Below are 15022 nucleotides of genomic sequence, written 5' to 3' on the forward strand. Positions count from 1 at the left end.
AATTTCATGTCGAAGCATTTTTCTGTCATACTCACTGTTTGGAACGTAGATCACAGTGTGACAGGCGTAGTTCAGTGGTTCACGTTGCTTCATCACAATTCATAAGCGCGTGTGAGTCCGCGTGTCCTCGGGGAGCGGAACTGCTCTTTCCCACGAAGTTCCAGGGGGAGGTTCCCATGGTAACGCGAGAATCGGAAGCTACCGTAATTGGTCTCTCTTTTCTGTCTCTGTTTTGTCTGGCTCTTGATCTCAGTCACTATCTGTGTTTTCTACTCTCTCTGCCTCTCTCTTTTGTGTCTGTTCCTTGGACAGGACATAGTCGCTATTCGCTGGCCTTTCTGCTTGCCTCCCTCCAAGAAATCAGCTAATTGTATCATCCCACGCAGTTATGATGACTTAAAACATTTGTTTCGTTGATAGTAAGCTCACAGAGTTGCTAATAATTTTAATCGTGGATTGTGTTTTTGTAAGTTGCAATGGACAACAGAGGTCTTTAGTACAGATGTGAACGTTATGTACATGAGATTAGCTGGCAGTTAATGGCTCTGTAATTGCCGTTATTACGGCTCTCTAGAATACTTGATGCTGATTGGTCAATTTAATGGTCAAGTATTTAAGAACAATCACCGTTGGCCTTGGAAACGCTGACTAAGTGACTTCTCATCCAGGCAACTGATCTTTCTCATACCAGAGCTACTTTAATGTTTGAAGCTTCTTGTCTCTCTGTTCTTTTTTGTGAACGCTAGTTTGACATCTTGCATAATCACTAACATTACCTTTCAGCCATGACTATATTCATTATGTAGCTCGGCATCTTATATCTTATTGGTGAATTGTATGTGTGCTTGTAGCTCAGTTATTAGAACAATACATAAGCAATGCAAAAGTTGTGGGTTTGATTCCCAGGAATCACACACACACACTGATACTTTGATTGCGACTGTAAAGGCGAGCGCACACTGTTTGATTTCGACACATTTTGAAAATGCTAAACGATTCCTAAAATCCTAGGCCAAAATCTGTAGTCTTTAATCGCTTAACAAAGCTTGTGTGGAGTTGTGGAGAGAAAAGGAACGTTTATATGACGTTTCCTCACCACTTTACCATGACAGGGTAAAAAATGAAGCAACCTGGAAAGAGAGAGCACTGGAAATACAAATGCCAGGTAAACGGCTACTTCGTAAACATGACAGTTTAGTAAAACACTTTTAGGACTTCAAACACTTTTTGTGATGACGGAAAACTCTGGCATTAATGATAACTGAGATCCGAACAGTTTGACACCGTGTCTACACCGGACCGACTGGTGCAACACGACACACGGTTCGTTCTAATGGGTTTGTTGCGCCGCATCCAGTGTGGACAAAGTTTAAAATTATAATGGGTTCTAATGCGTTTCTAATGTCTTTTGTCGTGACGCATCGCGTCGGTCATGTCTGGTGTAGACACGGTGTAACGTGGCTTATATCTGGGATCATGTTCATATAGTGTGACAAGCAACAATCATGACAGATTATTTTGAATCGCACAGTGTGCGCCCGCCTTAAGTCGCTTTAAAAAGGGTCTGCCAGGTGTAAATGTACATTTTATTGCATATCATATGATTGACAACATAATTCTTGTTTATAGAATCAAATCAGTTTTATTGTAAAATTGACAGTAGTGGCCATAGTGATGTCCAGCTTTGGAATTTCGACATCTTGGCCTTTTATATAAATTTATTGTTAAAGATTTAAAAAAAAAAGTGGTTTCATTGTTTGCATTATTTCCTTTAAGCATTTGGTGTTGAGATTTTTTGTACATTTTATTGCATATCATATGATTGACAACATAATTCTGGTTTATAGAATCAAATCAGTTTTACTGTAAAATTGACAGTAGTGGCCATAGTGATGTCCAGCTTTGGAATTTCGACATCTTGTCCTTTTATATAAATTTATTGTTAAAGATTTAAAAAAAAAAGTGGTTTCATTGTTTGCATTATTTCCTTTAAGCATTTGGTGTTGAGATTTTTTGTTGCATTTTTGGATATGCTGATGTTTGCTTTTTTGTACAGATATGTCATCTGGACTTTTGGCCACTAATGTACTGTATTGTCATCTTTGAATTGTAAGGTTCTAGGGTATTACATTTACATTTAGTCATTTAGCAGACGCTTTTATAAAAAGCGACTTACAGATGAGGGAAACAATGGAAGCAATTGGAACAACATAAGGACAACAAAAAGCATAAGTGCAATAAAAGAAAATTGGTCTCATATAGCCTATCACAGTATACAGAGCTAAGGTTTTTTTTTTTGAAAGAGTAGAAAAGTGAGAAGTCAGAACTGATCAGTCAGGTGTTGACGGAAGAGATCAGACGGTTAGAGTATCTAACCTTTTTGTCAAAATTGAGTTACTCACATGTTCTTATTCTGTAACAACTTTTTAACATTATGTGATTTGTTACATTATGTTGTGTACATTTTGCACCTTTTTTAAAAAGTGAAATGGAATACAATAACTTTGAAGCTCCGTATCTTAAAACTGCTCAGAATGCAGAACCTTATGATTCCAAGGTGGCCGTTGGTCTAAATACTGTATATAAAAAAAACTTAACTTAAAATAAATTCCCAAACAATATATAATTGTTACATTAAATATAAATAAAGATTCTATATAATTTCTTCCAGTTTGGGCCTATAATATGGAAATATCACTTTCTACACTGTATATCTTCATATTCGGCTTCAAATTGATTTCCTGCTGTCCAGGCACAAAATGACCTTTTGGATATGTTGATTTGATTTGCCGAGCCTTCGCTTTCTTCAGCTGTCTTTTTCTTTACATCCCAAGCCACCAGACTGTTACTAAGCAACCGTAAAGAACAGTTGTTTATAATGGTTTGTTGGAGTAATCAGTGTATCAAGCATATGATGTGTGTGAATACATGTGTGTTTTGTTTACGTTTGGATTCGTCCGCAACACGAGAAGATAAAAATAAGCAGGTTGCATGCACCTGCGCAGGCGCGTTTGGTTAACAGCTACTCAGATTCCTTAGATGTTGCTGAATTCTGGTGTATTTGAGGTTAAAGTATTTGGTTATCCATTGAATCGTGAGACTCAATCTGACTTCAACATTAGAATTAGACAACTTTCCGTGGGATCAGGTTTAACTTGGTTTCTACAGTAGGTAGTCATGGATGGTCTGTAGAAAAGTCATGTCTGTAGATGAGCTGCATGGTCTTGGGCAGAAGTTAGCCCGGTTGGAGCCAGTGGACCATCTCGGATGAGACTCGTGGTCTAACCAGCTGCCAGCGACAAACCAGCTGACATGTTCCACAAGGAACTGAACAGGGTATTAGCCTCATCAAAGCCCCAATATCTGACCATTATACACTGACAGATTTTTTGTGTATCAGTGCATGACTACTTTATGAAATACACTAATTTGACCGGTGGGTGAGTTGCTCATTTTCAAATGCGTTTTGACAAGGAACTCAACACTTTCTTTTGGCATTTGGGGCTTTAACACTAAAGCGTGTCAGCGTGTTGTGTGTCCGTGTTTGCCCAGTTACAAACTATACTTGAAGTACATAAAGTCAAGCTGACCTTTACTTCATCTAAATTAAAGTGACAGCATAAAACTTGCAGAGCAATTTACATTAAATACAGATTTCAAAAGAAGCACATACACTAGGCGGTCGGAAACATACAGTATCTAAGAACGGCAATATTTAAATATGAATATAAAATATTTCACAACAATGTAGAAGACATACAATCCAGCACAATGACTGAAATGTATCTGTGATGTTTTGAAAGTACTTTATGTACAGTAGATGAACACTTTCCAACTGATTCTCTCAAAATGAATCAGACTTCTATAAATCATTGATTATTTCTGTAAAGATTTTTGATAGTAATGTATAGAGAGTTGCCAAACAGACTACGTCCCTAAATGCTGGAAAATTGACCTTCCCTGATACCGTTGCTCACAAACCTTTTGGCGACATTTATTTGAGTGTTTGCTCATCTGCAATACGTCTCTGAGACATTTCCAATCAGATGTCATATAGTCATTTGGAAGATGTCTTTTATGACGTTCATGATTTAGAACCCTGCACACATACATAGGGAGATGTCTATCTGATGTCTGCATTCACATCTGCAAGACGTATTTTTGTTTTCTCATCTGCAATGCGTCTCTGAGATACAGTATCTCCTGTCAGACATCATATAGACATCTAGAAGATGTCTGTAAGATTTAGAAGAATGTAAAACTGCTTTTTCCAAGACGTTTATCAGATGTTTTAACACAGCAGATCTTTTCCAGATCTTTTGCAGACATTGTACAGACGTACCTGTACTATCTGGGAATGTATGTAAAACGTTTTTTTTCTAAGACGTTTATCCGATATTTTTACACAGCAGATGTTTTCCAGGTCTCCATATCTTTAGCAGACATTGCACAGACGTACCTGTGCTATCTGGGTTGTTGTTGTAAAGTTGCCCTATTTTAACCACAGAAAACACACAGAAAAAATAGTTAATATAGTGTTGCTACTTTACACTCATGTGATGCGCATGTACTGTAATAACGGAAGGTGACCAGAAAAATAACTTGAGTACTTGAGACCAAATAGAAGGATCTGAATGACTTTTAACACACTCTTCATGGCTATTTTGTGACCCATCAGCACCATCATTATTCTCAACAGAAGCAACACGAATGTGACCGTGGCGATCTTGAGGATGAGATACGAGAGCTGGAGTTGTCTGCGTGCATTAGTGTGGGCTCAGAGCTCTGGATAAATGTTTGATGAGAGGAACATTGTCCCAGTTCCAGCCGAGAGGAAAGCCTGTAGGAATTCCAGACGGGTTTCACTAATACGAAGACCCGAGAAAGCAGCAGTGGACTGAATAGCTAAACACTGCCGCGTGACAGACGGAAACATCTTCGGGGTGTTTTTAATCCTGATCAATTCGTAGATGAGCTCTGTTTGTCCTAATGTAAACGCGCATGGCTGTAGGAATTCCAGTGGTTATTAAGTTGGTGAGAGCGGTATGTTGCTGTGACAGGTTTATGATTAATGAGGATCATGTGGCAGTGCGTAAGGAGAACGGGCTGGTTTTACAGCAGTACTGAATGTGTGTGCATCCGTGCTCTGTAATGCAATAATGTAATTGCAGTTTTTAATTACACCCTTATGAAAACAAAACGCCTTTATTGCATTTGATTATATTATATGTTTTATGGTTATGAACATTAACTTATTAATAATACGAAAATGTTGTATTAAGAAAAACATCAGACATTACATGCATAAGTGATGTTTTAATGATGTCAATAATTATTGATGTCATAATATGTTATGTACAGTATATCATCGCTCATTCATATATATATTTTGTTGTGTTAAAATACCTTTATTCTTATATAAAGGAAACGGTGTCAACTCTTGATCAAGTATGTAATATGGGGGTTTTATTGAGATTTGTTTAAAATGGGCACATTTACGTGAAGATGGGCTTAATTTAAACTGCTGCAGTTCTCTACTCTGTGCTACTCATCAAGTTTTCTACGGTTCCCTGTAGACCACTGTAGAAAACGTAAACGCTGAAGCACTTCTGTTTCCATTTTGTTCTTTTGATTTATTCTTACAAATATTACTTAACCTTAAAGATATTTGTTTAACATTTTGATTCGATTATAAATATTCTGTTGGTTGTATTTTGTTCAAACATTTGTGTAGTGTTAAAAACTGAAACGGGAAGTTCTTCTGGACCACACTGTTTACATTTTCCGAAGTGGTCTCATTTAACTCTACATTACAGTTTTCTACTTCACTTTTTTTATTCTTCTTTCTTTGTACTCTTCACTATTCAACTAATCTCTGCTCTACTCTTAAGTACCCTTCTGCACTGTACTCTTAACCACTTATCCCTTCTGTACTTCACTGTACTCCAAACTACTAAATCCTTCTGTGTACTGTAATCCTACTGTATACTGTAAGATACTGTCATTTACACTGCACATCCCTTTTGTGTTATACTGCACTCTAAACTACTCTTCTCTGTGGTACTCTACTGTACTCCAAACAATTCGTTCTTACTCTACTCTGAGCTTCTGTACTCTCAACAACTCATCCCTACTGTACACTACTGTACTTTAAACTACTCACCTCTAAACTACTCATCCCTACTGTACACTACTGTACTTTAAACTACTCACCTCTAAACTACTCATCCCTACTGTACACTACTGTACTTTAAACTACTCACCTCTAAACTACTCATCCCTACTGTACACTACTGTACTTTAAACTACTCACCTCTAAACTACTCATCCCTACTGTACACTACTGTACTTTAAACTACTCACCTCTAAACTACTCATCCCTACTGTACACTACTGTACTTTAAACTACTCACCTCTAAACTACTCATCCCTACTGTACACTACTGTACTTTAAACTACTCACCTCTAAACTACTCATCCCTACTGTACACTACTGTACTTTAAACTACTCACCTCTAAACTACTCATCCCTACTGTACACTACTGTACTTTAAACTACTCACCTCTAAACTACTCATCCCTACTGTACACTACTGTACTTTAAACTACTCACCTCTAAACTACTCATCCCTACTGTACACTACTGTACTTTAAACTACTCACCTCTAAACTACTCATCCCTACTGTACACTACTGTACTTTAAACTACTCACCTCTAAACTACTCATCCCTACTGTACACTACTGTACTTTAAACTACTCACCTCTAAACTACTCATCCCTACTGTGCACTACTGTACTTTAAACTACTCACCTCTAAACTACTCATCCCTACTGTATACTACTGTACTTTAAACTGCTTACCTCTACTGGAGACTAAACTACTGATCCCTTCTGTACTTCACTACTCTAAACCTTATTTCTACTGCATTCTAAAATGATGTCATTTAATGTACTCATCCCTTTTATACTCTACTGTAATCTTAACTACTCATCTGTACTGTACTCTCCCATACTCTTAACTATTGTAATTTGAACTATTGCTGCTCTAAACTACTCATCCCTACTGTATGCTAATGTGCTTTAAACTACCAACCGTACTATACTCTACTGTTCTTTGAACTACTCATACCTACTGTAATTCGCTGTACTCTAAACTACTCATCCCCTTCTGTTTTCTATTGTACATTAAACTACTCATCCCTACTGTACTCTGACCTGTTGTATATTATTCTGCTGTACTATTTATTTTGCTCTGAGAGCTTAGCCGTGTTGGCTCACTAAAGACAGACCCCTAGACGAGAGTCTAGATTTAATTCAAGCTTGACATTTATGAGATAAGAGGTTTTGTTAAAGACCTTTCATTTTTGTGGTTTACAACAGTCTACAACAGTCAACAAGGGAAAACTGTATTATTATCTCTGTTAACTGAAGAAGATTCACTAAGTACGTTTATGGATTTTTAGTTGTTGTTGCAAAAAGTACAGGACAGTACCAGGTTTTATTGTTGAGGCAAAGCTTTTAATGTGAATGTGACGTACACCTGAATTGTTGTTATTTTCACGTGTGAGTTGTATTCACCTTAACTGAAGCTGTACGTGGTTTGAGCGCGTCAGCATGCTGGTGATCCTGCTCAACTGCGTCACGCTCGGCATGTTCCAGCCCTGCCAGGACCTGGAGTGCCACTCCGACAGGTGCAGCATCCTGCAGGTAACACACACTCACGCAAACACGCTTACATAACACACAACACACATGCTCTTTATTCTCTCATTGTTTGATTTACCCATTTTATGTTAGACTGAAAACAGCTTTTTTAAAACATATGAACACTTACATACACAAACGGCAGGGGGTTATGCCTAATTGTAATTAAATTGTAAATTTCTGTTTATGCAAATGATTGATTTTGGATTAGGTTTAGACGTATAATCTACGGTTCCTTTTCTTCTCACAGGCATTTGATGACTTCATATTCGCCTTCTTTGCTGTGGAGATGGTGGTTAAAATGGTCGCCCTGGGGGTGTTTGGTCCCAAATGTTACCTTGGCGACACCTGGAACCGCCTTGACCTCTTCATCGTCATGGCTGGGTGAGTGACCATAGCGAAGAAACGATCGCCACGCTCACCGGGTCTAAAAAAGTAAACCATTACCAGTACGTAGCGCATGGATTCCTAGAATCCGATGAGTCGTTAAATGCGCTAACAAGGTCTTGAGTGTGTGTTTGTGTGTGTGTGTGTGTGTGTGTGTGTGTGTGTGAGTGTGTGTTTGTTTAATGTCAGATCCAGTTTTAATGTCAGGTCTAGTTCTAATGTCAAGTCGATGTGTCACAGTTAAGCTCATGAATGACAATTACCACCAGGCAATGATCTTTTTGCCTGCGTCTGTCCCTCTATATCTTATCTCTGGGGATTGGCTCTGGTTTTGCTGACACGGGGATTTCTGCTGCTTTTCTTGTGTATCGTAACTCAAGCTACCATGTGGTGGCCTGATCATTCATTAAAACTCATTATAATAGTAATGTTTTGTGGTTGCAAGTTAGCTATTAACTGTTGGATGTTATATTGTGTTATGTTTTAGATGCTGGTAGCTAATAATACAGTATATTGGTTAAACAATTTGGACTTGTCCCTCGGTTTGTTAAAACAAAGAAAAAATGTGTTTGTATTGGATAGATTTACAATAGAAGTCTATGATTTGAGCTGTTGTTGAAATTGTGCTTTTAGATTGGGACTACTTTTCTAAGCAGATGAACCTTTAGTTATGCGTTACTGATGTACTTCTTAGAAGTGGATTTTTCTATGTGTAAATGGTCTCAGTCTCTTTTAGGCATTGGAGTTTTATGTTCATGAGAACATTAAAGATTTTTTTTATTCAGTTGTAGCCAAAAGTGATGTGCAACTTTGGACAACCCTGTTGAAAAAAACAGCATATGCTGGTTAGGTAGGTTTTGAAGCATGGCAGATGGTTTGTGCTGGTTTAAATTGGTCATGTGCTGGTTTAAGCTGGTCATGAGCTGGTCCTAAAATGGTCATGTGCTGGTTTAAACTGGTCATGAGCTGGTCCTAAACTGGTCATGCGCTAGTTTCAGCTGGTCATGTGCTGGTTTAAGCTGGACATGTGCTGGGTTAAGGTAGTCAAGAGCTGGTTTAAGCTGGTCATGAGCAGGTCCTAAACTGGTCATGCGCTAGTTTCAGCTCGTCATGTGCTGGTTTAAGCTGGTCCTAAACTGGTCAATTGCTGATTTAAAATAGTCATGTGCTGGTTTAAGATGGTTTAAACTGGTCATGAGCTGGTTGAAGCTGGTCATGTGCTGGTTTAAACTGGCCCTGAGCTGGTTTAGGACCAGCTTAAACCAGCACAAAACGGCTACCATGCTTCAAAACCTACCTAACCAGCATATGCTTGTTTTTTTTTTAACAGGGAATGGACATATGTGACCCTGGACAACAAAACCAGTGTTATGGGTCAATTTTTCGAAATTGAGATTTTTACCCCATCTGAAAGCTGAATTATTAAGCTTTCTATGGATGTATGGGTTGTTAGGATAGGGCAATATCTGGCGGAGATACAACAGTTTAAAACTCTGGAATCTGTGGGAGCAAAAAACAAAATATTGAGAAAATTGCCTTTGAAGTTGTTAATCAGAGGTGCTGTAGCAGGCCATCCACTCGCAAAAATAAAGTTTTTATATATCAAGGTAGGAAATTTACAAAATATCTTCATGGAACATGATCTTTACTTAATATTCAAATGATTTTTGGCATAAAAGAAAAATCTATCAATTTGACCCATACAATGTATTTTTGTCTTTTACTAAAAATGTTCCCGTGCTACTTAAGACTGGTTTTGTGATCCAGGGTCACATATTTGTTTTTTAAAAGATGCATTAAAAATGTTGTATGCATGCTGCATTGGTGTGTTTGGAGTGTAAACTGAAGCTCAGCTTTGAGAAGAATTTTAGTTGGCTTGACAAAAAATGACACATGTGCAAAGTTTATAAAAACGTAGCCCAGGAGAACAACAAAGGACAGAATTAACAAATATTAATAATAGATACAATTGTAGTCAAGGTTTGCTTTATTTTCTGTGAGCTTGTTTTTCTGTGTATTTTTTGTGTATATCACAATTAAACCTTTACTTCCTGATAGTCATGGCTTGCCTTTGTGCCAAAAAATGTTGTCCAATAAGTTTAGTGTTTTTTTTAAGTTAACTGCAAATATTATACAAATATCCCCCTGACATCTTTTTTGGCCACAACAGTATTTTGAGTATTCGTTGGTCCAAAAAGAGATAACACAAACAAAATTTTAATATGAATTGAACTGATAGCATTACTTGTTTATTTTTTAATAGATATTGCGATAATAGTACACTTGAATTCTCGTGTAGTAAAAATCTATATGCTTGATATATTTGTAATTTTTTGTCCAACTCATTTTCCTAAAGTGTGTTTTTCTCATTGTTTAGGATGTTGGAGTATTCTTTAGACGGACACAATGTCAGTTTCTCAGCCATCAGAACCGTACGGGTTCTCAGACCTTTACGAGCCATCAACAGAGTTCCCAGTGAGTACGGCTTACTCTCACTTTGTTTATCTTTCTCGTTTCACTGTCAGCGTCGCTGTTATACAGCCCAGCTATTGATTCGACGCAAATGATTTGGACTAGAAAAAACACGGCTGTTGTATTTATAGATCCACACAAGTTGCCGTGATGTATTAACGCAACCTCTGACACCGATTGTTTCAGCTTAGCGTCCATAGATATTCTGTCCTTGTAGTTGATTAAGCGCAAAACATACACAAAACACACACACGGTATCTGTCGACAGGAAGGTGCTGGTGTGTGTTACAAGCATGGATCGGTTCCAACGGTAAAAGTGTGGGTCTGTTTTGTTTAATGTGGGGCGAGATGGTAAGCTCTTGACATGCACGGATATGCTTACCATTTATAGCACGGTCCATTGTCAACACATTCCAAATAAGTTTTTGTGTGTGCGTGCCGGAAAGCTGTATTATATTTTGGAGCCCTTGGTCGTACAGTTTCCAATTCGATTATTATCAAACCACAGAGCGCTAGCCGAAGCGCGACAAATATGTTTGTGTTTCTATTCACTTTGCGGCTTGGTTACATAATACACATCAGACACAGAGAAAGCCCTCATGAAGTCTTTGAATATCAAATTAAAGACATTAAACTTATATGTGACCCTGGATCACAAAACCAGTCTTAAGTAGCACGGGAACATTTTTAGAAAAAGACAGAAATACATTGCTTTTCGAAAAATTGACGCATAAGACTGGTTTTGTTGTCCAGGGTCACATATGTATCAGCAATACAAAGTCATTTCCTTGAGTGCGTTTGCCATCCCGTGATGCATCATTGAGCAAACCTGTGTGACATGTTTGTATATCTGTGTTTTATAGGTATGCGTATTCTGGTGACCCTGCTGTTGGATACTCTGCCCATGCTGGGAAACGTCTTGCTGCTTTGTTTCTTTGTTTTCTTTATATTTGGAATTGTGGGCGTGCAGCTGTGGGCGGGGCTTCTGCGAAACCGCTGCTTTCTTAACCAGACCGTCAGTATGTAAGTGCAAGCTGTTTTTTAACGCAAGCTTCTCAGTAGATGCTAATTGCATGCCGTTGCAACATTTCAGCCACCGGGATGCCGGGATGCCGATAATGATGTCGCAACAGTAAATGATCTGAATCGCTGTTTGGAAATACTGTGGGATGTCTCATTTTGGATTTTTTTTCTGGGGCACCATGAGAATAAAAATAAGTGTGTACAAAAAAGTCAAATGTGCAGAAAAAATTTAAAACACAGAATGTAAACACTGGTCCAGAAGCACTTCTGGTTTATTTTTTTATTTGATTATTTGTATTATAAAATACATATATTACACATATAGTTAAATCGTTATTATTTTTAACATTTTGGTCAGGTTTTAAATGCTCTGTTGGATGTATTTTGTAAAAACATTTGTATAGCGTTTAAAAAACGAAAACAAGAAGTTCTTCTGGACCAGCTTTGTTTAAAGCGGCCCTAACACACGCGGTTTCTGCCAATCTCATATTAATCTTGAGTACCTATAGAGCAGTATTGCATACTTCGTATCTTCGAAGAGTATTTAGTTTGATCACATTTGTAAAAGATAGATACAGCTGTGCGATTATTTCCGAAAGTATACGGCACGTGCAGGTGGAGGGGTAGGCTGAACTAAAGCACGTGCGCACCCATTGCCAACAAATCACAGACATCTTTGAACATTTATATGTTCAAAAAAAACTTTCCAAAACCTGTACGATCGCTGGGGGAGTGTATCGAGCACAGAAATACTACATAATACGCCCAACTCGTTTTTTGACAAGTTGACCATGTTAAGCATGAGAAGACATTGTACAGAAGTCAGAATGCATGACACACCGTTGCACCACCCCTTTAAGCTTTTAAAGTGGTCTATAAGATTTTTGAAGACCACTATTAAGAATTTAAAGGAAATTTTAAGGATCTCTCAATTTGTTAAAAGCAAAAGAAATCTGTGCGCATTGGATACAATGGAAAGGACTTCAGTGTGATGGTGCTCTTAAAGGAATAGTTCACCCAAAAATGAAAATTGTGTTATTATTCAATAAAAAAATTACACGTTTGGAATAACATGTGGATAAGTAAAGTATGACAAATGTTTAATTCTTGGTTGAATCATTCCATTATGGAAAAATGTATTTTAAAGCTGCAATCTGTTATTTTTGTTCAAAAACAAATAAAAATCAGTTGTTAGGCAAGTACATAAACAGTGCGAGAAATGTCAGTTTGACACCTTTTGACTTCAGCACACGTAAAGAAAAGTGCAATTTTACCTTTCAAACAGAGCTAAAGAAATTGTGGATTGCAGCTTCAACACCTTAAAATTGAAGCGCAATTGAAACACAGTTTAAGTTGTATTTAATCCAGTAAATATTTGTAATGAGAAACACAGAGAGGGACTTTTTTAGTCGCCGTGACAGATTTCTTACGGATCAGCGGATCGTGAATGACAGCAAACTCGAATTTAAATGTTGAATCTGAATGAATTTTCTACGTCTGCTGTCATACAATATACGTCTTAAGATTACATACACGACTACAACCTCATTGATCACAGACGCTGTACAAAGTAAAGAGTCGACTAATGAGTATCCACACAAGCGATGTGCTTCAGTGAATCATCTTGACAACTGTCCACCCCGATGCACTGCGTTTCAGAAAGCCAGTCTGCTGAAAGACGCCGTGACCCGTTCAGGTGCACGGCGGCTTCTCTCCAAATCCCTCCCCGAAGCCCAGCGCTATCCAAACCATGTCTGTTACAATACTGCAGCTTCTCTTTCTCTCTCAAATGATGCTGCTTATTTAAACACCCAGGTCTCTTGTGCATACACGCATTGCATTCATGTCTGTCAAAAACGCTCGGAAAGAATATCCACTTCAGTCCACACACATCTGCTGCAGTCTGCTTTCAGAGAAAACTCAAGTATTGGTCTTTTATTGAGTGATGGTTTTAGTATCAGTTTTTTCTAATATTATTACCATTTTTAATCAATGTCTAGTACAGTACACATTCCACCTGTCTCAGGTGTGAAGTAGGCGTTTTGTCATTAGTAAGTCAGTCCTACGGGATGTGAATATTTGTCTGTTGGCACGTCTACTCATTAGTTTTGGAGTCCACCGCCAAAATTAGTTGTTTCATTAGGGACTTCACTCCTTTCTACATTAATTTTCATTATTTTTTAACTTAAAAACTTGTGCATGCACGTGCGCGTGCATGTGGGTGTGTAACAGTCTTGACAAATTACCATTTGGGAATGGTACAATTCTATTACTTTCCTTAAAATATTAACGGTTTTTCGCAAAAGGCTTTTCTTTCGAAGTGTCTTCTGTTCAAACAAGGTTCCCAGGAATTTTAAGGACCCAATTAAACTGTGAGAAGCAGTCATATCAGCGCCCTCCACCCCCATCATCTCCTCCAAAATTTAGCAGCGTGAACCCCCATACAATTACAAAGACAAAATTAAACGGTGAATTTCACCTAATTTATATATTTATATATATATATATATTCTAATTTAATATGTTGTTTTTCTACGTAACACATTCGGTACACCTGCTCGTGAAACAGATAATCTTAATGTCACAAAAGAGAGGATTGTTTTACCTCAAGGATGCGGTACTGGAAACACAAAGCATTTATTGTTTGGGTAAAAATACTGCCGTGGAGCTTTTCTAGATGTATTGTGGCCATTCCAGTCCAGTGTCTGTTGAAATTTAACAAAATAAAACCTCAGGAGTGACATAAAGTCATCCATCAGCAATGTGAAAGACTGACAGCATGCCTGGACACATGAAAACTGTGATACAAATTGAGGTCATCACAAAGAAAATAAATTTGAACGTTTCCGAAATACATGTAGAAATATTACTGTTGTATTGCTTAAAAGTGAATCTGATCTTTTTTTCTTTGCAGTATTTGAGGTCTGAAAAAATACAGAGCATCTTTTCTCTAGTTTTCATTTTCTGCAAATAAATGCACATAGAAACGATATTTTTATTTGAAATTTGGTAGAAATATTGTTAGTTGTTCACAAAATGAAACAAACATAATAATTTTACCTAAACATACTTATAAATAGTCAATTCAGAAAAACGGAAAATAATTTTGTCCGCAGCTGTATGTAGCGGACACCATACGTATACCGGCTCGGATATTTCCAGCCATGGGCCACTGATGACAGCGATGAGGTTGTAATGTGCCAGCTTAGATAAACATTTCTGAACCTCTGGCTTTGGGAAATAAAACAAAAAACCACGGCGGATATACAGTATTTCACACCGGTGTTAAGCAGCTCTTTGCCCGACGTGTATTTATGAGTCTCAACTATTCCGATAACCCACGATGCATTATTGCTAACATAATTATCTCTAAGTTCCATATGCATTACTGCTGATCGCATTGCTTAAGACTTAAGTAACTCAAGGTAACATCA

The 15022-nt window shown here is 37.7% G+C and overlaps 1 protein-coding gene across 1 annotated transcript in view; it reads left to right on the plus strand.

Moving 5' to 3' along the window:
- Positions 1-7547: 7547 nt before the first annotated feature.
- cacna1hb (calcium channel, voltage-dependent, T type, alpha 1H subunit b) overlaps positions 7548-15022 on the plus strand; it is a 47614-nt gene continuing 40139 nt past the window's right edge. The window contains exons 1-4 of the mRNA XM_057332321.1: positions 7548-7709; positions 7957-8090; positions 10471-10568; positions 11429-11588. Coding sequence (XP_057188304.1) covers positions 7617-7709; positions 7957-8090; positions 10471-10568; positions 11429-11588 — 485 coding nt within the window. The 5' untranslated portion in view covers positions 7548-7616. The remainder of the gene's footprint in view (positions 7710-7956; positions 8091-10470; positions 10569-11428; positions 11589-15022) is intronic.

Source organism: Triplophysa rosa, linkage group LG4 (genome assembly GCF_024868665.1).
Source record: "Triplophysa rosa linkage group LG4, Trosa_1v2, whole genome shotgun sequence".
In the NCBI taxonomy this organism is placed as follows: domain Eukaryota; kingdom Metazoa; phylum Chordata; class Actinopteri; order Cypriniformes; family Nemacheilidae; genus Triplophysa; species Triplophysa rosa.